General features: G+C 44.3%; 1 protein-coding gene across 2 annotated transcripts; it reads right to left on the reverse strand.

Annotated features, from left to right (window-relative positions):
• Positions 1–2,126: 2,126 nt before the first annotated feature.
• On the reverse strand, positions 2,127–26,333 carry LOC120944139 (histamine N-methyltransferase-like). Of its 2 annotated transcripts, none has more exons than XM_040358048.1 (7): positions 26,231–26,333; positions 17,851–18,047; positions 15,804–15,856; positions 12,283–12,390; positions 9,473–9,603; positions 4,571–4,664; positions 2,127–2,558 (listed from the first exon to the last, which is right to left on the reverse strand). In XM_040358048.1, exons 2-7 carry the CDS (start codon positions 18,036–18,038, stop codon positions 2,209–2,211), a joined length of 924 nt encoding a protein of 307 aa, XP_040213982.1. In that variant the 5' UTR covers positions 18,039–18,047; positions 26,231–26,333; the 3' UTR covers positions 2,127–2,208. The 2 variants fall into 2 exon arrangements, with proteins under 2 accessions (XP_040213982.1, XP_040213983.1); XM_040358049.1 differs by lacking the exon at positions 26,231–26,333 and adding an exon at positions 21,196–21,369.
• Between the last annotated feature and the right edge of the window lie 487 nt (positions 26,334–26,820).

The following is a 26,820-nucleotide window of genomic DNA, read 5'->3' on the forward strand; positions in this document are numbered from 1 at the left end:
CATTGAGGATTGCGCAGACATGCAACGTTGTACCCAAACCTTTTTTTTCCCACAAATAGAGCTTTCTTTTGGTGGTATTTGATCACCTCTGCGTTTTTTATTTTTTGTGCTATAAACAAAAAAAGACAGACAATTTTGAAAAAATGTACAGTATATATTTTTTGCTACCTTTTGCTATAATACATATCCCCAAGAAAATGTAAAAAAACGAATGTCTTCATTGGTTTAGGCCGATAAATATCGCAATAAGGTAAAAAATATCGCAATAAGCATATTTTGATTGGTTTGAGTAAAAGTTATAGCATCTACAAAATAGGGGATAGACTTATAGCATTTTTATTATAATTTTTTTTACTAGCAATGGCGGTAATCAGCAATTTTTTTTTTAGCCGGACTGTGACATTGCAGCAAACAGATCGGACACTTACAGCTATCAGAGCTATAAAAAATGCACGGATTACTGTATAAAAGACACTGGCAGGGAAGGAGTTAACACTAATGGCGATCAAGGGGTTAAAGGGGTTGTAAAGTTACAATTTTTTTCCCCTAAATAGCTTCCTTTACCTTAGTGCAGTCCTCCTTCACTTACCTCATCCTTTCATTTTGCTTTTAAATGTCCTTATTTCTTCTGAGAAATCCTCACTTCCTGTTCTTCTGTCTGTAACTCCACACAGTAATGCGAGGCTTTCTCCCTGGTGTGGAGTGTCGTGCTTGCCCCCTCCCTTGGACTACAGGAGAGTCAGGACGCCCACTAACACACAGCTCTTTTCTCTATCTGCAATGTAGAGAGTGTCCTGACTCTCCGTTAGTCCAAGGGAGGTGGCGAGCACGACACTCCACACCAAGAAGAAAGCCTCGCATTACTGTGTGGAGTTACAGACAGAAGAACAGGAAGTGAGGATTTCTCAGAAGAAATAAGGACATTTAAAAGCAAAATCAAAGGATGAGGTAAGTGAAGTGAAAGGAGTACTGCACTAAGGGAAAGGAAGCTATTTAGGAAAAAAAAAAATTGTACCTTTACAACCCCTTTAAATGTGTTCCCTGGAAGGAGTTTCTAACTGTGGGGGGAGTGGACTGACTGGGAGCAGAGACAGATCGCTGTTCCTGATCACTAGGAACAGACAATCTCTCTCTACTTCCCTGACAGAACAGGGATCTGTTTGTTTACATTCACAGATCCCTCATTCTGGCTTTCTGTGGAGCGATCGTGGGTGGCCGGCGGACATCGCGGCCGACGACCACGCGCGTGCGCTCCCTGTCTCTATTGCACGAAGCAACGTACACCTACGGCGAAGCATACACGCGAGCGGTTTTCGCAACGGGAAAAAGACCGCCGGGAATCACGACGGGAAAAAAGAGAGCTGGTTCTAATTTTTTTGCGGGCAGTTTTCCCGTCGGGAAAACCGGTCGTGTGTACGAGGCATGAGGGTTACGACCACTTTAAAATTCAAATTTAATGAAAAGAGAACTCCAAACTTTGCTTGACCTGTGATGTAGGAGATTCAAAAGGGTTAAAGTCTAATACAGCCAGAAAACAAGCATTTTTATAGGAAGGTCAGCAATGACAATCTCAGGATGTCTCTAATGACAATTGTCTTTTTGAAAAGTAAATTGAATCCTCAAACCAAGATACGACGGCATCTGCGTAAGATCCGACAGGCGTACGGCTTCGTACGCCTTCGGATCTTAGATGCAATACTTCGGCGTCCGCTGGGTGGAGTTTGCGACGTTTTCCGCATCGGGTATGCAAATTAGCTATTTCCGACGATCCACGAACGGACGAGCGGCCGTCGCATTCTCTTACGTCGTCTCTAGTCGGCTTTTTCCGGCGTACAGTTAAAGCTGGTATTTTTTACGGTGTATAGTTAGATTTGCCATGTTAAGTATGGCCGTCGTTCCCGCGTTTCATTTGAATTTTTTTTGCATAAGTCGTCCGTGAATCGGGATGGACGTAACTCACGTCTAAGTTAAAAAAAATGACGTCCTAGCGACGTCATTTAGCGCAATGCACGGCGGGAAATTTCGGGACGACGCATGCCCCCTAATCGCCGATTTGAATTCCGCCGCCAGAGATAGACTACGCCGCCGTAACTTACGGCGCAAAATGTTCCTGGATTCGAACTAAAGCCAGGTAAGGTACGGCGACGTAGCGTATCTCTGATACGCTGCGCGGGTGCAGATCTCTGTGGATCTGCCCCAAACTTTTTTCTACCCAACCACAATTGCTTTCACCCTTGTATCTAACAAGATCTTCCCATCTCTCCGGACACTAAATTCTGGGCTTTGCAGGTCCTCCATGATTTTCGCTTTGATGTCAGCGGGTGCCGTTTCCGCAAAGTGTAATTTCTCTGTGACCGCATCGAGCAACATCCCGCCAACGTCACTGCCCTCTACAAAGCACTCGGTGATGTCGAAGTACGAGTCGATGTCATGGGTCTCGTATCTCACGGGGATGGTATCAAGGATAGCGGTGATGTCCTCCGAGCACAAATCCATGCAATAATCTTCCTGTGAAAGCCATTTGTGTCTCTTGTACAACTTATTCCATCCGCTGTCCCCTGTAGGACAATCAGTGAGAGGTGTGACTTTCCAGGAGCAGCCAATCACAGGCACCATACACGGTCATTGACAACATCTAGCATCACTTTAAATAAACAAAGTCACTTTTTTCTTTTAAAATTTGCCGTTACATTTAATAAATCAATTTTAGGAGATATCTACAGATGTTAAAAGGAAACCCATACTAGGGGAAATAAATAGGATGCCATTGCTGACATTCTTCTGAACGTGTCCATTGCCTGGTTGTCTCTGGCTTCAATACTGGAGACCAGTGGCGTAGCTAGGAGGTGGCTTCAGGGGCTATAGCCCCGAATCTGGGCTCATATCCCCGAGACCAGGGCTGGCCCTACCATGGGTCCCAATGGGCCCAGATGGCAATTTGAAAGAGGTGGCAGAGCAGGGCAGGCACTAACTCCACGATTCGCACCGGGGGTAGACTCAGTAAGAGTGTTGCGAGTATGCCTGACACAGCGATGTGCCGCACAGCCACAGCACTCTCACTGAGTCTGCACTCGGTGCTTCAGTGACAGCCAGAGCCCGGAGATCAGTGTGAGAGCGAGTCTCCTCCCTTGCTCCGCCCATATGATAGAGACGGGAGGAATTTTATCACACAAGCTCCTGAGCAGGGGAGGCGCCAGGTGAGTGCAGGCCATGGAGGAGGGGCGAGGGGGAAACTCTATACTATCCTAGCCTGTCTGTATACCCTAGCCTCTAACTGCTGTTCTGCCCTCACTGTGCCAAATTACATTATCTCTCACTGCCCGCCCTCTCTCTGGGACCCAGTCAATGCACATGTGCTGCATCCGGTGGCAAGTGACACAGCAAGTCACAATCCATATTTGGTGGCAGGTAACGTGACAAGCTCTCTGGGGACCCCGATGTAAGGGGGAGGCTCTCTTGGGACCCTGATGTAAGGGGGAGGCTCTCTGTGGACCCAGATGTAAGGGGAGGCTCTCTTGGGACCCTGATGTAAGGGGGAGGCTCTCTGTGGACCCAGATGTAAGGGGAGGCTCTCTGGGGACCCCGATGTAAGGGGGAGGCTCTCTGGGGACCCCGATGTAAGGGGGAGGCTCTCTGTGGACCCAGATGTAAGGGGAGGCTCTCTTGGGACCCTGATGTAAGGGGGAGGCTCTCTGGGGACCCTGATGTAAGGGGGAGGCTCTCTGGGGACCCTGATGTAAGGGGGAGGCTCTCTGGGGACCCTGATGTAAGGGAGAGGCTCTCTGGGGACCCCGATATAAGGGGGAGGCTCTCTGGGGACCCTGATGTAAGGGAGAGGCTCTCTGGGGACCCCGATGTAAGGGGGAGGCTCTCTGGGGACCCCGATGTAAGGGGGAGGCTCTCTGGGGACCCTGATGTAATGATAGTATATAATGTAAAATATATATACACACACACACATTATATACATGCGTATGCCCTCCCAAGCGTGTCACTTTTTTTACTTCGCGGCTATGGGCTTTAGCCCCAGATCTTTTGTAGACCTAGCCACACCCTGCTGGAGACTCAGAATAAGCAATACAGCCAGTGAAATTAGAACTGATTTGGATATGTGTTTTTTCGGTCAGGGACACGGTCATGTGTACTGCCACTTGTTGATCAGCATGGCAGCCAGGCAGTTAAAGCGGAGCTTCAGGCTTTTTTTTTTGTTTATTAAGTCAGCAGCAACAAAATGTGTAGCTGCTGACTTTCAATAAACAGACAATCACCTGTCCCACGGTCCAAGGATGCGGCCGCATGGAACCTCACGCCTCTCCCCCTCCTCTCCGCAGCACCGCCATTGAAACTGTGGGCCCCCGGGTGTGTCAAAGACCGGTATCCTGTCCCCCCCTCCCCCAAAAGCAGCCAATTGTGGCACCAGAGGGGGGGGGGGGATCCGATGAGCAGAAGTTTTTTACTTTTGGGTGGAAATCCGCTTTAAGCAGAATCGGAGGTGTAGAGTTTTGTACATCAGCATTGCTCTGCGTCCAGTTTATGATCCACAAACAGAACAGAAATCTATGTAGCTCACCTGTTATGATGGTGATGATAAGTTTTCCTTCTGGGGACAGACAGGATATGAAAAACTCCAAGGTTTCTTTTATTGGAGTTGTATAGTATACCATCTGAAACACATGATAACCGCACTTCACTAACCAATGTGTGCTTAAAGGAAAACTTCTCGTTCTTTACATAAAAAAATTGTAATTACTACAATAATAATATAAAAATAATACAGTGTTGAGAAGGTAATTTCATTTTAATCTGCAGCTGCCAATATTGTTTAAAGTGGAGGTTCACCTGGAAATAACATTTTTTACCCGTAGATTGAGGCTCGTTTTGTCAAGGGGAATCGGCTAGTTGTTTTAAAATCGAAGCAGTACTTACCGTTGTAGAGTGCGATCTTCTCCGTCGCTTCCGGGTATGGGCTGCGGGACTGGGCGTTCCTATTTTCATTGACAGTCTTCCGACAGGCTTCCGACGGTCGCATCCATCGCGTCACGATTTTCCGAAAGTAGCCGAACGTCGGTGCGCAGGCGCCGTATAGAGCCGCACCGATGTTCGGCTTCTTTCGGCTACTCGTGACGCGATGGATGCGATCGTCGGAAGCCTGTCAATCAAGAAGGAACGCCCACTCCCGAAGACCCATACACGGAAGCGACGGAGAAGATCGCTCTCTACAACGGTAAGTACTGCTCGGATTTTAAAACAACTAGCCGATTCCCCTAGACAAAATGAGCATCAATCTACGGGTAAAAAATGTTTTATGGGTGAACTCCCGCTTTAAGGCCGGGTTCACACCTATGCGAATTGAGTGCGGCTTAAACCGCATCCAATACGCAGAACATTTCTAAATACATTGTTTTCAATGAGGCTGGTTCACATATGTGCGATGCATTCGCACTGCGCATTGCCGAAAAAACGTGTGCGTATTTTAGGCATTGCGGTGCGGCTCAGGTGCGAGTTCAGGCCCATTATCTTCTATGGGTACGCAGCTGATTCGCAGATGTGTTCATTTCTCTTCAGGATTTGTCTCATTCAGCTCAATACACTTCCCCCCCTCCCCCTCCCCTCTCCCAGGTCTCCAAATTCACAGCTAATCTGCAGCTAAAACGCAGTGGATCTGCTGAACAGTTCTCTTATCTCTCTGCAGAGATAAGAGAGCTGAAATTTTCACCGCACTCGTGTGAATCTGGCCTTATAGGGAAAAAACATTCAAGTTTTGTGCTCTTGAAAACATAACAATAATTTGTGACAACATTTTTACATAGGCTTAAAAAAAGACAAAAAAAAGTTTAGCTAGTTCAATATAATAGAAAAAACAAATACATAAATAACCTTCATATGCAGAATCCTATAACCAGAGCTAATCCAGAGGAAAGCAAAAAAAAAAAAAACACCTCATAAAACATTGTCCAAATTGCTACTGGGGGGGGGGGGGGGGGGAATCCTTCCCGATTCCCCAAAGGCAATCAGATATCCCTTGGATTAACATGCAATTGTATTATTATCTATCAATGTTAGCATCCTGTTATAGTTTGTGCTTTTACAAATGCATCCAGCTTCTTTTAAAAAAAAAAAAACAATCTGCTGAGCTGGCCAGAATAATTTCTTGAGTCTATTCCACATTTTCACAGCTCTTACAGTGAAGAAGCCTTTCCATGTTTAGAAATCTTTTACTCAAGACATAGAGAGTGCCCCCTTGTCCTTTGTAAGGACATGACGTGAATAACTCTACACAAGTTCACTATATGGACCACTTATGTATTAATGTATGTTGATCATATCCCCCCCCCCCTTAAAGGGGTTGTATGGCTTCGGTTTTTATTTTTTTTAAATAACAAACATGTTATACTTGGCTCCACTGTGCAGTTCGTTTTGCACAGAGTGGCCGCGATGGTCCGGGGCTTAAGTGGTTAACTAATGTACTGTACTATATTGTGAAAAAAAAAAAAGTCTAAAACACAAAACTCCAGCTCAATAACATTGTTTTTGCATAAGTACAGGACTCAAACGAATATTCTGTACTATTTAATACAATGATTGTCGTTCAGGTGGGGAGAACTGGTCGTAAGTCCGAGAGGTCGTTAAACGAGGAGTATCGGTATTCGAATTTTCTGAGATACAAAATTTGGGGTTTTCACTAGCTGTAAGTCCTAATCATCAATGTTAAAAGAAAGGAATGTTTGAAATATATCAACTTTATGTGTAACGCATCTATATCAAATACGAGTTTCACTTTTTAAATTGAATTACTGAAATAAAATGGACTTCTTGACGATATTCAAATTTTATAAGATGCACCTGTAGTGTGTGTGTGTGTGTGTATATATATATATGTGTGTATATATGTATGTATTCGTGTTTTTTTAATATATACACACATGGACGCCCATGTGTGTATATATATATATATATGTATGTATTCGTGTTTTTTTAATATATATATATATATATACACACATGGGCGTCCGCTCCATAGGGCAAGGGGGGCAAATGACCCCCCCTAGAAGATCGAGAAGGTGTTGAAGAGTTTTGCGGCTGCGAGCTGCCTGAGCGGTCCCGGGCCAGATGTCACAGGCACAGCGAGCAGAGTGAAGCCGCCCCCCCCCCCTCCAGTGTTTATGTGTACACAAGGGGAGGGAACCTGCTGTGCCTGTGCCACGCTGATGGCTGATCTGAGGTAGTGAATGGGATGGGGGGTCCATCTGTGCTGAAGGGGGGGTATGTGCTGAAGGGGGGTATGTGCTGAAGGGGGGTCTGTGCTTAAAGGCGGTCCATCTGTGCTGAATGGAGGGGTCTGTGCAGAATGGAGGGTCTGTGCTGAAGGGGGTCCATCTGTGCTGAATGGAGGGGTCTGTGCTTAAGGGGGGGTCTGTGCTGAAGGGGGGGTCTGTACATTCTCTAGGCTATATTTATATGGGCATGGAGTGAAGCTCAATTATCTCAAGAGCTATTTCACACTGCCAGCTGGCCGCGTTATCGGTAAAGCGCAGAGGCGTATCCAGTGAAAATGGTGCCTATGGCAAGCACTGAAACTGCGCCCCTGTCAAAACATTTGAAACCCATCTTTCATATAACCAGGGATAGGGAGGGACACAGTGTGACGAAGACAGAAAGGGACACTGGGGACCACTGGCGGCTGGTGCTGAATATTTTTGGGAGGCGCAATCGAACTGAAAAAAACCCATCAATTGTAGCCATTGTGCCCATCAAAAGCAGCCACTGTGCCATCAATTGCCGCCACTGTGCCCATCAAGCACAGCCACTGTGCCCATCAATTGCCGCCACTGTGTCATCAATTGCCGCCACTGTGGCCATCAAGCACAGCCACTGTGCCCATCAAACGCAGCCACTGTGCCCATCAAACGCAGACACTGTGCCATCAATTGCCGCCACTGTGCCCCTCAAGCGTAGCCACTGTGCCCATCAAAAGCAGCCACTGTGCCAATCAAACGCAACCACTGTGCCTATCAAATGCAGCCACTGTGCCCAAATGCAAGCCACTGTGCCCATCAAGTGCAGCCACGGTACCCATCAATAGCCCCTGCTCAAAGTTTGCAGTACATGAACTTTCACTGAATGTGGACTGTTTAATGAGCTTGTTGCACAAATCACTTTATTACACGTTATTAATGATATCTATGGCTATGCATATTTATAATTTATTTAATCGATATTAAGCACTATATTTGATGCCTGACACACACGCACAATCGCAAATGATGACTTAAAAGCTATGCATATTTATAATTTATTTAATCCAAATTGAGCACTATATGACGGATGTTTTTTTTTCGTGTGCGGGGGGTAACTTGTTGTCGCCCCCCTCCCCATGGTGCCCATGGCACTTGCCATGGCTGCCATACCCTAGATACGCCACTGGTAAAGCGGCATTGTTTTAGCTGCGCTATTCGGCCGCTAGCGGGTCGCTTTTAACCCCCGCTAGCATTTGAAGAAAGGGTTAAATGCGACTGTGTATCACCGCTGCCGAAGCGCCCCTCCCTGAAAAAATTTCAGCGGACGTCCATGTATATATATATATATACACGTTAATCAGTGGATACAGACTGTAAAGTCAAGCCCATATCTTTTGAAATACATTGTAAAGCTAAGTAATTAATATCTTTCTTAGGGTGATGCAACAAATTATATTTATAAACTGCAGATAAGATCTAAAGCTATGCACAGTTTTACACGTGTATATATCGACTACCAAAAATAATAAAAATAGGATTAAAACATCCGAATCGCACACAGTTACGGTACTGGAATTCATAGAGTAACTGACGACCTCTGGTGGACACTACTGGTATTGTAACACAGCTAATATGAAGGCAAAGGCGACTGAATGGCTTCTTTGAAGATTACAAGTTTACAAAAAAAAATCTGACATTTTCTAGTTACTTATATCAAACATTTTTTTTAGAAATCAACATTCACGTACAATGGACAGCCATGTACAAGGTTAATTTTTTTAACACTTCAGCCAAAAGAAGATACTGTTCACTTACAGGAGGCAAACTTATTTTCCTCAATGAAGCCTCCAACCTGCAAGTAATCACATTATCTGAATCCAATCATCACTCTAGCCTCTATAGGAGCCCAGGCTGTCTGCAGCAGCTGGAACTGAGAGCCAGCAGTTGTGCAAATTGTAGACTACTGGCTCTCAAAAGGGTTAGGAGGTTGAACAGAACTTGTGTTGAAGAATGAGGGATGTCGTTGCTGACCCCATAGTTGGGCACTATACATGGAGTTTGCGGGGTTGCCCATTCTAAATAACAGGAGTCACTTTTACCAGGTCCTGCTAGTCCTAGATATGAGGTTTGCTTCACTAGATGAACTTCCTGACCAACCAACCAACAAACAGACCCAATAACACTTTTTTTTTTTAGCCCTTCTGTTTACTTTGTAACTTTAATTTAAACATTACCTGAATCATATGAATGAGATCAAACTTCTTAAACTCTTTATTTTGCTTGCCGTCTTGTCTGTACTGAGCTGTGGTCTTTTCATGCCAAGTAAAAGTTACACCCCTCAGGTCTGGTATCTTGAATAGATTGGCTAAAAAACAAAGCCATGATGACACTATCAAGACTGTGAGTGAATACCAATTAAACAAATGTATGTGGAATATAGGGGTCATGTGATAAAGGTATCATGTTACTCATTCGCATAAATTATCGCATGCAGTAAACTAAGTCCAATTCACAGAAAAAAAAAAATTACGTGGTATTTACCAGGTATTTTCTCAGGTCCCTCTTTGCCACTCCTGGCCCCTCCCTCCTATCGAGTGTCCCCACAGACAGCAGCTTCCTATGGGGACACTCGAGCCAAGTCACAGCTCCGTGTGTCCTTCAGACATGGAGCCCCAACCTGGCCCCAACGTGGGTCCGCACAAGTCCATATCAGGCTCTATAGGTCTGGTATGGATGTTATGGGAACCCCACGTCAATTTTTTTTTTCAAAACAGCGTAGGGTCCCTCCTCAAAATCCATATCAGACCCTTATCCGGGCATGCAATCCAGCAGGTCAGGAAAGGAGCAAGCACCCCCACCCCATGCACCTGATATAACAAGGGGGTGGGGCCACCGATTGACGTAGCCAGATGGCCCCACCCCTACCTATATAAGAAATGTCAGACAGCGGAGCCTGTAATAGCCAGCCAGCCTTTACCAACGACAGGAGCATCTTTGTTATTTCTTCTTTTGTCGGGTCCAGCGGACAGCGTGATTGACGGTGGATTTACAGCGGGGACACTATTTTTTTTTTTTTTTAATAAAAGAATTGTCAAAAACAATGTGTTTTTATTACCTTGTGACACTTTTTCGGTGAATGGGTAGGGGTACGACTTACCTGTCCAGGGAGCTCGCGATGTTGGCCCCCGAGGCGGATTTTTCCACTGGCTCAGATGCAGGTGCCGCCATTCCAACTATGGGAAACCGACAGTGGAGCCTTCAGGTTTCCTACTGGTCATGCACGATTCGCGCAGTGCTTTGTAAATGGCCAGCTGGTCTTCTGGGACACACACAGGTCCCAGAAGGCAGCTAGGGAGAAGGGGGAGGGCTCGCCGCAGAAGAAGACGTGACATACTGCGCCGCAGGCAGGCTAGGGCAGAAGTAAATTTATTCTTTCTAAAAAGGTAGGTAAGGAAAACAAATAGATATCCAAAAACGAGGGATGGAGTGGTGATCTTTAGTTTAACCACTTAACCCCCGGACCATATTGCTGCCCAAAGACCAGAGTACTTTTTGCGATTCGGGACTGCGTCGCTTTAACAGACAATTGCGTGGTCGTGCGACGTGGCTCCCAAACAAAATTGGCGTCCTTTTTTTCCCACAAATAGAGCTTTCTTTTGGTGGTATTTGATCACCTCTGCGGTTTTTAGTTTTTGCGCTATAAACAAAAATAGAGAGACAATTTTGAAAAAAATGAATATTTTTTACTTTTTGCTATAATAAATATCCCCCAAAAATATATAAAAAAACTTTTTTTTTCCTCAGTTTAGGCCGATACGTTTTCTTCTACATATTTTTCGTAAAAAAAAATCGCAATAAGCGTTTATTGATTGGTTTGCGCAAAAGTTATAGCGTTTACAAAATAGGGGGTATTTTTATGTCATTTTTATTATATTTTTTTTACTAGTAATGGCGGCGATCAGCAATTTTTTTTTCGGTATTGCGACATTATGGCGGACACTTCGGACACTTTTGACACATTTTTGGGACCATTGGCATTTTTATAGCGATCAGTGCTATAAAAATGCATTGGATTACTATAAAAATGCCACTGGCAGTGAAGGGGTTAACACTAAGGGGCGGGGAAGGGGTTAAGTATGCCTGGGTGTGTTCTTACTGGGGGGGTGGCCTCACTAGGGGAAACACTGATCCTCTGTTCATACATTGTATGAACAGAAGATCAGCATTTCCCCTGCTGACAGGACCGGGAGCTGTGTGTTTACACACACAGCTCCCGGTCCCCGCTCTGTACCGAGCGATCGCGTGTGCCCGGCGGCGGTCGCGCCCGCCGGGCACACGCACGGGAGTCGGGGGCGAGCGGGGGGCGCGCGCGCGCCCCTAGTGGCGGCTGGGAGAGAGGACGTTATACTACGTGCTCTCGCCCAGCCGAGCCAACTTGCCGACGTAGAACGGCCGTGGGCGGTCGGCTAGTGGTTAAGACCACCTTGTAAAAGTGGGTGGAACTCCGCTTTAAGAACTATCTTCAGTGTAAAGAAGAACAAGGAATCCTGGAAGTGATGGTTTGGCCCCCACAGAGCCTTGATCTCAACATCATGGAGTCTGTCTGGGATTACATGAAGAAACAGAAGGATTTGAGGCAGCCGACATCCACAGAAGATCTGTGGTCAGTTTTCCAAGCTGATTGGAGCAACCTACCAGCCAAGTTCCTTCAAAAACTGTGTGCAAGTGTACCTAGAAGAATTGATGCTGTTTTGAAGGCAAAGGATGGTCACGGCAAATATTGATTTGATTTGGATTTCTCTTCTGTTCATTTACTTTCCATTTCGTTAATTGATAAAAAAAAAAACACCTTCAATTTCTGAAACCATTTTTCATTTAAAGCATTTTTCACACCTTCCTAAAACCTTTCCACAGTAGTGTACATGAACAAGGTGCGTTGGAGTACCATTCGGAATAAATGGGATTAGACAAATGCATGCAGCCTATCGGCACAGCAGCAACTGCCAATTGTACGTTGGTCAATACCAATAGGCACATCACTTACCTTTGTAAAGCTCTATTTGCGTATGGTTTGGTTCAATGGTTTCACTGCTGATCTTGAGGTCAGGCCTGAATTTTTGTATTGCTGAAAGTATGTATAAATCCATTTCACCTGGAATAGAGTATTGGCACAATAAGGCACAGGGGTTTTGGCAGCAAAACCTAGAAAACAAAGTACCGTATATACTCGAGTATAAGCCGAGTTTCTCAGCACATTTTTTTGTGCTGAAAATACCCCCCTCGGCTTATACTCGAGTCACCTTTGTGCGCCTGATCTCCCAGATTTTGGGGATCCGGTACTGGCCAGCCGTAGGTCTCCTGAACCCGAAACTTGCCACACATGTAGCCTCAGTTCTCCTCTACACGGGTGCAAAGTTCGCTGTCTGGGGGACCTATGGCCGGGGAGCACCGTAAGTAAGTAAACGTAAGTCTAGTCATGGACACAGTGAGGCATGCAGATAGACACCCTAGGCTTATACTCAAGTCAATAAGCTTTCCCAGTTTTTTGTGGTCCTTAAAGCGGAGTTCCAGCGAAAATATAAAATAAAAGTCAGCTGCTACAAATACTGCAGCTTCTGACTTTTAATATTAGGAGGACACTTACCTGTCCAGGGCGCCTGTGATGTCCTCACCCAAAGCCGATTTGTCCCTCCACTCCCGGGTGAAGGCGCCAGCATCTTCGGTAAGAGAATCAAGAAGTGAAGACTTGCAACTTTACAGCCTGGTTCCCTACTGCGCATTTGTGCGAGTCGTGCTGCGTGTACTCACTGGTCCCTGCTGTCTTTTGGGACCTGTGCGTCTCCCAGAAGACAGTGGGGGGGGGGTCTGGACATGGCATAGATCGCCACGGAATCTGCAGCGATCTATCACCGGAAGTGGGAGCAAATACCTGTATTATACAGGTATCTGCTCCCCCCTCCCCCTGAAAGGTGGCAAATGTGACACCGGAAGGGGGGGTTAAACCAGAAAAGCGGTTTTGGGTGGAACTCCGCTTTAAATGGCTTGGGGCTCAAAGGTCGGTGCCTACTTTGCCTTTTTGGTATTTCAGCACTAGAGAGACTCATATACAATTAAAGATCTAATAAATGCTCGCCCTGGGCAAACCACACCCATTTACTTGACAATTTGATATATTAGAGTAACATGGAATTTCAATGAATGCCTTTGGCAAATGACAAATAACTACTCGACTAGCTACAATTAAGTGGTGAATGTTATCACCAGTGATATTTAAAACCCGGTTTGCAAACATAGAAGATTATGACCACCTGTTCATGAATGGTGGCTGAGGTCTGACATTTTTTTTTTTTTTTTTTTTTTTTTTTTTTAAAGTGTATTTTGTGCGTGTACTCGAGAGAGGAGCTGGACTGCAGGAGTTGGGAGTAGGCAGGCCTCCCCCAGAGGCAATCTGCCACCTTTCTCCATGTCCCGGGTGGCAATAGCGGGTGTGTGAGGGGGTCCTCCCACACAGACCGTCCTACCTGCTCCGCTTTGAAGCCCAACAGGGCAGAGGGACTCCCTATAAGGGAGTGAGAGGATTAGCCCGCTCAACCAGCCCCATTAGTCCTTCGCCTCTCTTTAGAGACCGCGTGGTCAATGTGCGTGTGTTAACCCAATTTAGAGTGCGTGTGTAGGTGTGGTGGTTTTTGTGGCAGGGGGGTGGGCGTACTAAGCACAGGCTTACCTTGCATAGCACACCCACCGGGAGCCGGGCTGAGACCACCAAACTCAATTCACATGAAGCCGAGACCGGGATCCGAACCTCTAGCTGCAGAGGTGAATGGCTTATCAGCGCAGTGCCAATCGCGTTGAGCCACCGCAGCTCCGAGGTCTGACATTTGAGTATGGTCCGTGCTTTGCCTAGAGGTGTCTTTATGTTATAAGTTATTTGTAGTTTATGGACAGATATACTGTAAAACCTGTAAGATGGGAATGCATGATCGTATTTTTCGATCACAAAAAAAAAATGAAGGCGTTCCCCCATCTACAGGAGCGAGGTAAATGGAGGAATCCTCCCTGCGTTTTCATTGTATTCTGACAGCAGGGACTCCTCCTCCACTGTCAGAATACTGGTGATCAGCGCTGCAGCCAACTGGCTGCGGCGTCGATTAAACAACATTTTTCCAACAGTCCTGTTCGAGAGAAGTCGATCATTAGATCGACTTCTCTCAAAAGGGAACGACCATAACGTCCCTTCTGAACTGTCTGAATTTCGATCCATCTACGGCCAGCTTAAAGTGGAGGTTCCCCTAAAAATAAACTTTTAACATTAGATTCATGCTCATTTTGTGAAGAGGAATCGGCTATTTTTTTTTAAATCGAAGCAGTACTTACCGTTTTAGAGAGAGATCTTCTCCGCCGCTTCCGGGTATGGGCTGCGGGACTGGGCGTTCCTATTTGATTGACAGGCTTTCGACAGACTTCCGACGGTCACAACTATCGCGTCACGATTTTCCGAAAGTAGCCGAAAGTCGGTGCGCAGGCGCCGTATAGAGCCGCACCGACCTTCGGCTTCTTTCGGCTACTTGTGACGCGATGTATGCGACTGTCGGAAGGCTGTCGGAAGCCTGTCAATCAAGAAGGAACGGCCAGTCCCGAAGACCATACCCGGAAGCGGCGGAGAAGATCGCTCTCTAAAACGGTAAGTACTGCTTCGTTTTTAAAAAAACTACCCGATTCCCCTAGACAAAATGAGCATGAATCTAATCTTAAAAGTTTATTTTTAGGGGAACCTCCACTTTAAAGAGGAGTACCGGCCACAATTTCACTTTTTAAATATAAATACCCCTGTAATACACAAGCTTAATGTATTCTAGTAAAGTTGGTCTGTAAACTAAGGTCCGTTTTGTTAGGTTGTTACAGCATTTAGACACTTTATAAAATAGAAATTGACTGGGGCCATCTTAAGTGTGGGCATCATGAAGCCAGACTGTATGACTTCCTGGATTTCAGCCTTGCAGATCTAGCACATGCTCAGTGCTGCACAAGCAGTGTCAGATCAGGTTTCAGCACCTGTGCTGTCCAAGTCACATGATTCTTTAAGACTGGGGAGTGCACAGACTACTGGAAAGTTACACCCACTACATTCCCAGGAGTCTGTGCGGTGTAGGTTAGGAAGCATTAAGCACCTAGGTGCAGGAAGTGGGAAGATTAACTATTCTGCCTAGCAACAACACTTTGAAGGCACCTTTCGTAAAGGACTAATGACATTTTTTTAAAACTACTGATGTAATGTTATATTTATGGGTGGAACTCCACTTTAAGGCCGTGTTCAAAGCTGCAGATAAGCAGGTACAATTTATGAAGGAGGATTTGTTTCATCTCTGTGTATCACCAAAGGATAGTCACTTTGGTTTACAAAAATTACTAGTTCAGTGTAATCATTTCCAACTGTTATTGAGAAAAACAAATAAAAAAAATTCTAAATAAATAAACTGAAATTATAAAAAGGGATTAAAACAACAAATACTTTAACCCTATACAGTTGCTAGAATACAATATTTTGCAAGTTGAACAAGATCTCACCAGGTCCACTCCCAATGCCTAGAACATTATACTGCGATTTCTCTTTTGTAGTCCTGAAAGAGAAAACATGGCCGCTATCAGTCTTCCGCACTTATACAGGAGAATAGCAGGGAATCTGTCAAAAAGTCTGATATTGCCAAGAGAAAGGTATTTTAATAAAGAGGCAAGAGAAATGTGTGAGCAACAGCAAATCACCCTCGTTGTTGCGTTTGTTTTAAGAGGTCAAATCTGATTGGTTGAATGTGAGCTGAACTGCATTGTAGTCTAAACTTACTGGGGGGGGGGGGGGAAACATAACTTTTTTAATGGATCAAACAAACAATTTCCTGCACTTAAAGTGGAGCTGCACGAATAATCATTAAAACAATTGTGATCTCGATTCATCTCCCCTCACGATCTCTATGCAGAATTTCCCAGATTCATTCATGTAACAAATGTAGAGAGTTCTCTGCTCACTCAGTTGTCAAAAGACAAAAAAAAAAACGTGCAACCTGCCAAGTTTTTCACATTGTCTGTGCTGGTAGATAACTCTAAACATTGCAACTTTTTGTTCTAAGATCAAAGGAACAAACTTCGGTCTGTAAATGAGGGAAGTTTAACCACTTAAAGACTGTGGCCTAGATTCAAGTAGGGCAGCATTACATTTTACGGGCGTAGCGTATCTTATTTACGCTACGCCGCCGCAACTTAGAGAGGCAAGTGCTGTATTCACAAAGCACTTGCGTCCTAAGTTACGGCAGCGTAGCGTAAATCGCGATTTTACCACGATTTTAACGCTCCGCTATAGGCGTATCCAGTGTGAAAGGGGTCTAATGAAGAAACATCAGTGGCTGTCCTAGCTTCATTCAGCAAGAGCCCACAGCGTAGCACTCGCCGCATGTCACTGGAGAGCACATTGAACACATTTTAAAAGTGGTCAGAAACTTGCAAATAACTCATGAAAGAATAAAGTTACGTTAAAACCAAGCACACCATTTTTTTTTCTTGTGAAATTCTCTATAAGTTTGATGTGTCACATGACCCTCTTCCTATTGAAAAAAACAAAAGTTGGATTCAAAATGGCCGCTATGGTCACCACCCATCTTGAAAAGTTTCCCCCCTCACATATACTAATGTGCCACAAACAGGAAGTTAATATCACCAACCATTCCCATTTTATTAAGGTGTATCCATATAAATGGCCCACCCTGTATATTATATAATATATATATATATATATATATATATATATATTTTAAGCAGAGACCCTAGGGAATAAACTGGCGATTGTTGCAAAATTTTATGTCACACTGTATTTGTGCAGAGGTCTTTTTGGGAAATAATACACTTCAATGAATTAAAAAAAAGTTTTTTGCATAATGTGAAAGATGATGTCATGCAGTGAGAATCGTGATCTTTATTATGCAAAAAAAATTATGATTCTCATTTTGAGAAGAATCGTGCAGCTCTAAACTTAAAGGTGGACTCAGATGCCTTTCTAGACTCTTAGGCCCCATACACACGATAGAATCCATCCGCTGAAAAATCCCAGCGAATGGGTTTCAGCGGATAGATCCTATGGTGTGTACACTCCAGCAGATCTGTTTCCGCGGATATTTATCCCCTGGGATGGATTTCTAGCAGATAAATATTTGATGACATGCTATCAAATCTATCCGCTGGAATCCATCCCAACGGATGGATCCGCTGGTCTGTATAGACTCACCGGATCCATCCGTCCGAAGGGATCCCCCGCATGCGTCGTAATGATTCGACGCATGCGTGGAATTCATTATATGACAGCGTCGCGCACGTCGCCGCGTCATAATCCCGGCAACGGCGCGACACGTCATCGCCAGAGGATTTCGGCGCGGATTTCGATTCGATGGTGAGTACACTCCATCGCATGGAAATCCGCGCAAATCCTCGAGAGGATTTATCCGCGGATACGGATAAATCCTCTCGTGTGTATGGGGCCTTATCCTGGCTTATCTGGCTATGTCAGATCTTGCTGCCATCCAAAGACAAACAAAACTTTTTTAACGTCAATATATGTTGGCCCACTTACCCAGAGACCAGTTCTGGCATCTTTGTATTGAAAAATTGCTTGCAATTGTCATGCTCATTTGACATTACATTGGCCAAATTCACGACTTTCATGCTGTAAGATTCATCAGAGTACATATGTTTTCCTGCAATCTCAGGGTCTGAAGAATCTGCACTGTCTAATACAAGACCTGGTGCCATTTCCATCATTGGTACAGCCTATGAGAAAAAAAAAAAATAGACAAATAACACTAGGCTGCTCACTTATCTCCACAAAATTCTATAAAAAGACTGCAATCTCCATTTAGAATATGTAAAACATACCTCTCAACTTTACAACTTGAAAGAAACACATAAGGGAGGCAAGGAAATTCAGCGATAAAACTAACTTTTTACCACCCCTCCTACCATCCTCTAACCTGTACTGACAGTCTTTTTATCCCCTTACCTGGTGAAGCCATCAGAACTCACCTAAATCCCCCATCCAGGTCCCTTATCACCATCAGTTCCATTGCTGGGGGTCTGCCAACCCAGTCCAATGATGCCCTGAGACCACCCATCTCCTACTGACCCCCTGTGATGACATCATTCCTCTTCTAAGAGGTGACCATCTAACAGGAAGTGTCCACGTCATGAAGGCAGACATCCCAAGAAGGACCCCAATCAGGAAATAAGAATAAGAGAAGACTCAAGGCTGCAGTATCATTTGGCTGTGAGTAACTGGGTGTTGGCACGATTCCTGGTTTGGCCATTAGGTGGCGCCCTTCCATATTATATATAAAAGTGAGTCGAGTTGCAAAGGAAAGATCAGGTGGAATATTTGAGAGAGTGAGTAATTTGACTTTGGAGTTGGCCCTCATGGGACCTGGTGGGGCATTTACGTATGTAATGCTTTTCATTGTTTTGTATTTCCTATCGGGGGTGGAATACTTAAAGAGGTCCTGAAACCCCAGATAGGACCGAGATAGGGGAACAGGACAGAGTGCTTGACCTGGAAGAGTACTGATGTCCACTATCAGAATTTGTGAGACGTTGTGTGCCCTGACGCACATGCATTGATGTTGTCTACTTGATAGTAAAACATTAAAAAGAGTAAATGGACTTGTCTCTTATTGCTATTGGTGGCCTATTCTTTGAACTAGTGGGCAGGGGGTGCCATTGATTCCAGAGTGGGGTTGTAATAGTGTAGCACCCTCTAGTGTGCTACTGGTGTCAGAGTAGGTAAAACATATTCTTTTTTTTTTTCATATTTATTACTTTTATTTTATATAAAAAGACAAGGAAGAAACATTCCAAAAACACAACAGGATGAAAAGAAAAAAAAATTAAAATTTAAGGGGAAGATACATATTCATATTCACTTTTCTTCCCACCTCATATAAATACACATACATCCATCGTCCCCTAATCTATATATCCATACATTTACTCAATGTTCTATCCCGTTTCACAGTATATATTTACCTATGTTTTCCTTTATTTCTCCTTCTACTTTTGTGTTAATCATTAAAACAAAAGATATATCATCCACATTTCTCTATTCCTTCCTCCCCCTTTTTCTTTCTCCCCCCCCATCCCCCATACAAAGTAAAAAAAAAAACAACCCATAACCCTCCCTTTTAATAGCTCCCCCTTTTCTCTCCGAAAGAGACGCATATGTCAATGTTCTATTTTTTCCTTCCGTGCAGGTACGCATCTCGTACTGGGATTATATTACAGAAACACACATTGTACATTATATATTACTGTAATAGAGTGGATTATAGGATTTTACAAGCATTTTAACTCGCACTATGGATTCCTGACTGGCAGGGAGAGGGGGAGAGAGGACATCACATTACATGGTAAGACCTACCCTGAAAATAAGCCCTACTGTGTCTTTTGTTGCCAAAATAATTATAAGACCTGGGCTTATTTTCGGGGAAACACGGTATGTCATTTAATTAACAGAGGAGATAGGCGAGGAATGAGGGGTGGGGGACCCCTCATTCCTCGCCTATCTCCTCTGACAGCAACTTCCCCTCTTCTGAATACATAAATAAATTCCACCCTGTCCATGTTTGGGTATATTGTTCTCTTTTATTTTGAGCTGAGAGGACCAGGTCCTCCATTGCTCCTTTATATCTTACTCTATTGAGCCACCCTTCAACTGAGGGTGGTCTAGGGTCCCTCCATCTTAAGGTCAACTCCATTTTAGCTGCGTTAATTAAATGACATACCGTGTTTCCCCGAAAATAAGCCCAGGTCTTATAATTATTTTGGCAACAAAAGACACAGTAGGGCTTATTTTCAGGGTAGGTCTTACCATGTAATGTGATGTCCTCTCTCCCCCTCTCCCTGCCAGTCAGGAATCCATAGTGCGAGTTAAAATGCTTGTAAAATCCTATAATCCACTCTATTACAGTAATATATAATGTACAATGTGTGTTTCTGTAATATAATTGTGCCAAATACCTTCGTTATATCGCTGCTCTGCGCTTCTCTGACCCACTGGAGTTCTCTTCCCTGCATTTATATTACAGAAACACACACATTGTACATTATATACTACTGTAATAGAGTGGATTATAGAATTTTACAAGCATTTTAAACTAGGGCTTATTTTCGGGGTAGGGCTTATATTGCATCCCTCTTGGAAAATGACGCTAGGGCTTATTTTCGGGGTAGGTCTTATTTTCGGGGAAACACGGTAGCACCGATCTTTTATATGTCTACAACGGGATCTGTGAGCAATGAAGCAGAAAAAAAGCGGGATCGTCTGGTATCCGGAATTCTGTGAATCCCTGAGAGAATCTCCGAATCTCTGTCCAGTATTGCTGTATCTTTCCACACGTCCAAAATATATTCAATAGCGTTCCACGCTCTATCCCACATCTCCAACAGTATTCCGAGTTTTCAATGGAAAATTTGTGAAGCTTTGCTGGTGTGTAATACCATTGTGTCAGAAGTTTATAATTGAATTCCTGGATCCGCGTGCAGATCGAGGAGTTCATTGCCAATTGGTAAAACATATTCTAACTCATTAGAATCAGAATAAGTGCAGCTCTAAATGCAAAGTATCCCCTGAGGGATATAACGTGCATTCAATAAACAATATTATAAATAAAGTACAATACGCAAATTTTCACAATGTGTTCTTATATAAATCAAACAATATGTTATATACGGTATTAAAATGCAATGTGTAGATATTGTCTATATAGTGTCCTTATGAAAATCAAGCGATTGTGAAAAAATCGTGCCAATCCATTATATGCATAGTGAATAAACGATCGCTCTACAATTATCCACCCGTATATGTGTTTCTCAAACACCTAGTGCTCCCTCCACCAGTTGTGCCCTTGCCTTTTAGGCTTTTTAAATGTACCTTTATAAATGATTAGTCCTTTGAAATGCTTCCCATAGTATTCCTTCTCCTTATAAGCTGCCCGTAAACTCCAGTCACATCGGTCAAAGGGTTAAACCTTCTTGCTGTTTCTCGTGAACTCCAATCACATCGACCACATGCAAAGCAATCAGATCTGGCAATAGTGCTTTATAAAAAAAAATTTTTTTATAAAAAGGTCATAACAATTGTGCACTCACATTTTAAAACTTAAAACAAACCTGTGTGTATTATACTTGTATCACTAGTGCCAAGACGAATATGTCACCTCTCAACAGGCTCTGCAACCCCGGCCGTCAGTACTCTTTGCATCTTTTACATTCTGAGTGTACTTTAAAAATGATAAAGCACTATTGCCAGATCGGATTGTTTTTCATGTGGTCGATTTGATTGAAGTCCACGAGCAGCAGCAAGGAAGTTTAACCCTTTGATTGACCGATGTGACTGGAGTTTACGGGCAGCTTATAAGGAGAAGGAATACTATGAGAAGCATTTCAAAGGATTCATTATTTCTAAAGACATCAATATCTTCTGCGTTGATTTATTGTTTAACCGGGTGGAATTATCATCTTTATGGACTACTTTTTATTTTAATATTTTTATGATCACCGATGATTATTGCCCATTCACTTGGTGTGGTCTAATCATATGGACACTTTTTGGTATTAACCACTTAAGGACCGCCGCATGTACATATACGTCAGCAGAATGGCACAGGCAGGCACATGCACGTATATATACGTGCCCTGCTTGACGTGGGTCGGGGGTCCGATCGGGACCCCCCCCGTACATGCGGCGGTCCCCGTGGCTTCAGGAGCGATCCGGGACGACGGCGCGGCTATTCGTTTATAGCCGCTCCGTCGCGATCGCTCCCCGGAGCTGAAGAACGGGGAGAGCCGTGTGTAAACACGGCTTCCCTGTGCTTCACTGTGTCGGCGCATCGATCGCGTCATTCCCTTTATAGGGAAGACACGATCAATGACGTCATTCCTACAGCCACACCCCCCTACACTAGTAAACACACACAAAGTAAACCCTAACTCCTACAGCGCCCCCTGTGGTTAACTCCCAAACTGCAAACTGTAATTTTCACAATAAAGAATGCAATTTAAATGCATTTTTTGCTGTGAAAATGACAATTGTCCCAAAAATGTGTCAAAATTGTCCGAAGTGTCCGCCATAATGTCGCAGTCACGAAAAAAATCGCTGATTGCCGCCATTAGTAGTAAAAAAAAAAAAAAAATGCAAAAAAACTATCCCCTATTTTGTAAACACTATAAATTTTGCGCAAACCAACCGATAAACGATTATTGCGATTTTTTTTACCAAAAATAGGTAGAAGAATACGTATCGGCCTAATCTGAGGAAAAAAAAATGTTATATATGTTTTTGGGGGATATTTATTATAGCAAAAAATATAGCATTTTTTTCAAACTTGTCGCTCTATTTTTGTTTATAGCGCAAAAAATAAAAACCGCAGAGGTGATCAAATACCACCAAAAGAAAGCTCTATTTGTGGGGAAAAAAAGACGCCAATTTTGTTTGGGAGCCACGTCGCACGACCGTGCAATTGTCTGTTAAAGCGACACAGTCCCGAACTGTAAAAACCCCTTGGGTCTTTAGGCAGCATTTTGGTCCGGGGCTTAAGTGGTTAAGTTGCACTTGCAATCATATTTGAGCATAATTTATTATTTGCTATTTATCCTATCAATATCTAAGTATATTGTCATAATTTACATGGTTTAAGCGCTACACTTTGTTTTCCATACAGGTTCTCCCAGCAGGCCAAGAGATTTAAAAAAACGCCCATTGGCTGGGATACCTATATACGCATAATCTGACCTTGCATTGCCCATCTCATATCTAATGCCACCAGGTACCCAGCCACCTAGTGACAAAAGAGAGAAATGCAGCAATTCCAGACTCATGCCGCCTACACACGGTCGGAATTTCTGACAACAAATGTTCGATGGGAGCTTGTTGTCAGAAAGTCCAACCATGTGTAGGCTCCATCGAAAATTTTAGAGCTGGTTCTCAAATTTCCAGATAAGTAAAATCTGTTCTCGTAAATTCCAATCGCACAAAATTCCACGCATGCTCTGAATCAAGTACGAGACGGAAGCGCTCAGTCTGGTTAAACTAGCGTTTGTAATGGAGATAGCACGTTTGTCGCGCTGTAACGGGCTGAAAAGCACGAGTCGTCTTTTACCAAACCTACTAACATGACTGGTATTGAACTTCCCTTTAATAGTGCCGTCATACGTGTTGTAGGTGACCGCATTCTCGGTGATCGGAATTTCCGACAACATTTGTGTGACCGTGTGTATGCAAGACGAGTTTGAGCCAACATCCGTCGGAAAAAAATCCACGGTTTTGTTGTCGAAATTTTGTACGCGCCATTAGAGTGAAATCAATTGATCCTCAACGCTTAGCCAAAGTAACTATACCTGGCAGGTAAATTTAGTAGCAACCCTGCCTAAACACCAGGGTGCTACATAAATGAGCCCTTACATTGATTGGTGACATATATATTTATCAGATTAGAAAAAAAAAAAACCTTTACGGTAACATGAGGACGGAGAGAGAAAGTTCACTTTACTTAAAGCGGAGGTTCACCCTCAAAATTAACTTTTTACCTGTCCAGCCTTAATAAAGGCTCGTAGCGTTGTCATTTTTTTTTAAATGTGCAAATTTACCTGTCTTCAGCCTCACTTCCGGGTCTTCTTCCTTGCGGGGAGTGGGCATGTCGCTCCTTTTCCCCGACGGTGAGCTCTGCGCAATGTCTCCTGGGAGTGAGTGTTGATCCTCCCAGGAGACGATTGACGTGCGGGTAAAGCACGTCATCGCCTTCCGAAAATATCCGACGGGGACTCGGCTCTTTACGGCGCTATACAGCGCCTGCCGTGTAGAGCTGACTGCGCAGGCGCCGTAAAGTGCCAAGTCCCCCTCGGATATTTTCGGAAGGCGACGACACGATTTACCCGCACGTCAATCGTCTCCCGCCTCATCTTAGGAACGCCTACTCCCCGGGGGAGCGAGAACCCGGAAGCCGGGTGAATAGAACGCAAAAAACGTAAGTACAGCTGAAAAAAAAAAAAATCCAGCATACTGTTGATGTCAGCAGTATGCTGGATGTAACTGTATATCGATGTTTTAGGGTGAACCCCCGCTTTAAATTGAGATTTATTGTGACACCATGCCAACAATGTTAGTGCTCATTCACACTAGTGGTTAGGGTGGCTGTAAAACCCTGTAGTCGAGCCACATATTTACCACCCCCAACTGCCACCCTTTTAGCTGCATAGGCAGTAGCTGGGAGGTGTACACATGCTGTGGTCTTGATGATTTTTGGTCATGGCAGGAACCTTTGGCAGGTGCTACCACCCACTGAACACAACCCATTCAAGTGAATAGGGCTGCTCTGCAATGCACACAGTTGTGGTGCACTAGTGTGGGGTTCAAGGAGATAAAGCAGGCGGGGAAGAGGTGATACAACCCCTTCTCATCACCTGTCTAATGTTCTCTAAAGAGCAATCTAAATGTTGATTGCTCTTCAGAGGGCAAAACTAGTGTGAATGAGCCAAAAGGGTTAACCACTTCCATACCAGGCACTTACGCAGCTTCCCGCCCAAGCCAATTTTCAGCTTTCAGCACTGTCGCACTTTGAATGGAAATTGCGCGGTCATGCTACACTGTACCCAAACAAAATTGGCGTCCTATTTTCCCCACAAATAGAGCTTTCTTTTGGTGGTATTTGATCACCTCTTCGATTTTTTTTTGCGCAACAACTAAAAAAAGGCTGAAAATGTGGAAAAAAAATTACGTATTTTTTTCTGTTAATTTTTTTGTAAATAAGTTTTCTCTTTCAATTACGGGCACTGATATGGCGGCACTAATGGGCAACGATGAGATGGCACAGATGGACATCGATGAGGTAGTACTGACGGGCACAGATGAGGTCGCACTGATTGGCGGCGCTGGTATGCGACACTGATGGGCACTCATAGGCGGCACTGATGGGCACACATAGGTGGCACTGATGGGCACACATAGGCGGCACTGATGGGCACACATAGGCGGCACTGATGGGCACACATAGCCTGCAAAAAAAAAAAAAAGAAGTCTAAAAAAAAAGCATTAAAAAAAAAGAAAAAAGATGCCAATCAGTGCCCACAAATGGGCACTGACTGGCAACCTGGAAAAATCAGTGCTGCCCCACAGTGTCCATCAGTGCCACCCCAGTGTCCATCAGTGCCACCCCACAGTGTCCATCAGTGCCACCCCACAGTGCCCATCCATGCCCAGTGCCCACCTATCAGTGCCCATCTGTGCCACCCATAAGTATCCATCAGTGCCACCCATAAGTGCCGCCCATGAGTGCCCATCTTATGGGTGGCACAGATGGGCACTGATAGGTGGGCACTGGGCATGGATGGGCACTGTGGGGTGGCACTGATGGACACTGTGGGGTGGCACTGATGGACACTGTGGGGCAGCACTGATTTTTCCAGGTTGCCAGTCAGTGCCCATTTGTGGGCACTGATTGGCATCTTTTTTCTTTTTTTTTAATGCTTTTTTTTTAGACTTCTTTTTTTTTTTTTTTTTCAGGCTTTTTTTTTTTTTTTTTGAACGTCCTGTCAGGATTTCATAACCACTTCCCGGACGTAAATCGGCTATAGGCCGGGCAGGAAGTGGTTAAAGATGGAGCTAGCAGAGACAGGAAAGGGACAGAACACACAGACCTCGTGGATTCTTTTCTCCCTATCACAGAAGTCTCTGTAATAAACATGATTTTTGCTGATCAACGTATGAGGTCTGTGTGTTCTGTCTTCTGATGCTGAGGATCTAACAGCCTGCTAATTACAACATAAATAACTTGTAAGAGTGTGGTTTCCTCTTGTCCTGTCTCCCTATGGAGAACCCCGCCGCCTGCACTAAACCACAAGCCTATCACTGTCCAGGCTGCTGCACAACTCGCTTCTCCCCTCCATGAAATATACAATAAAAAAAGACTCACATGAGAGATAGAAAGCTGAGGAGTTTGGCGTCTTCTTCTGGAGCTGCCTGAAGCCAAAACAAGGCGGTGTCCTGACAAAATAGTCTACGTGACAGAAAATCAAGCCACGTCACTTCTGCTTTCTTTAACCACTTCATTACTGGGCACTTAAACCCCCTTCCTGCCCAGACCAATTTTCAGCTTTCAGCGCTGACGCATTTTAAATGACAATTGCGCGGTCATACAACACTGTACCCAAATTATTTTTTTAACGTTTTTTCCCCACAAATAGAGCTTTCTTTTGGTGGTATTTAATCATCTCTGCGAAAAAAACACAATTAGCCGGATTCAGAAAGCACTTACGCCAACGTATCTTCTGATACGCCGCGTAAGTGCACTGATGCGCCGTCGTATCTATGCGCCTGATGCTTGAAATAAGATACGCCTGAATTTTGGCTCCATCCGACCGACGTAAGTCTCCTACGCCGTCGTATCTTGGGCGCATATTTACGCTGGCCGCAAGGGGCGATTCCATTGATTTATGCGTCGAATATGCAAATGACCAAGATACGCCGATTCACGAACGTACTTACGCCCGTCGCATGAGTATA

The sequence above is a fragment of the Rana temporaria genome, chromosome 6 (genome assembly GCF_905171775.1).
Source record: "Rana temporaria chromosome 6, aRanTem1.1, whole genome shotgun sequence".
Lineage (NCBI taxonomy): Eukaryota > Metazoa > Chordata > Amphibia > Anura > Ranidae > Rana > Rana temporaria.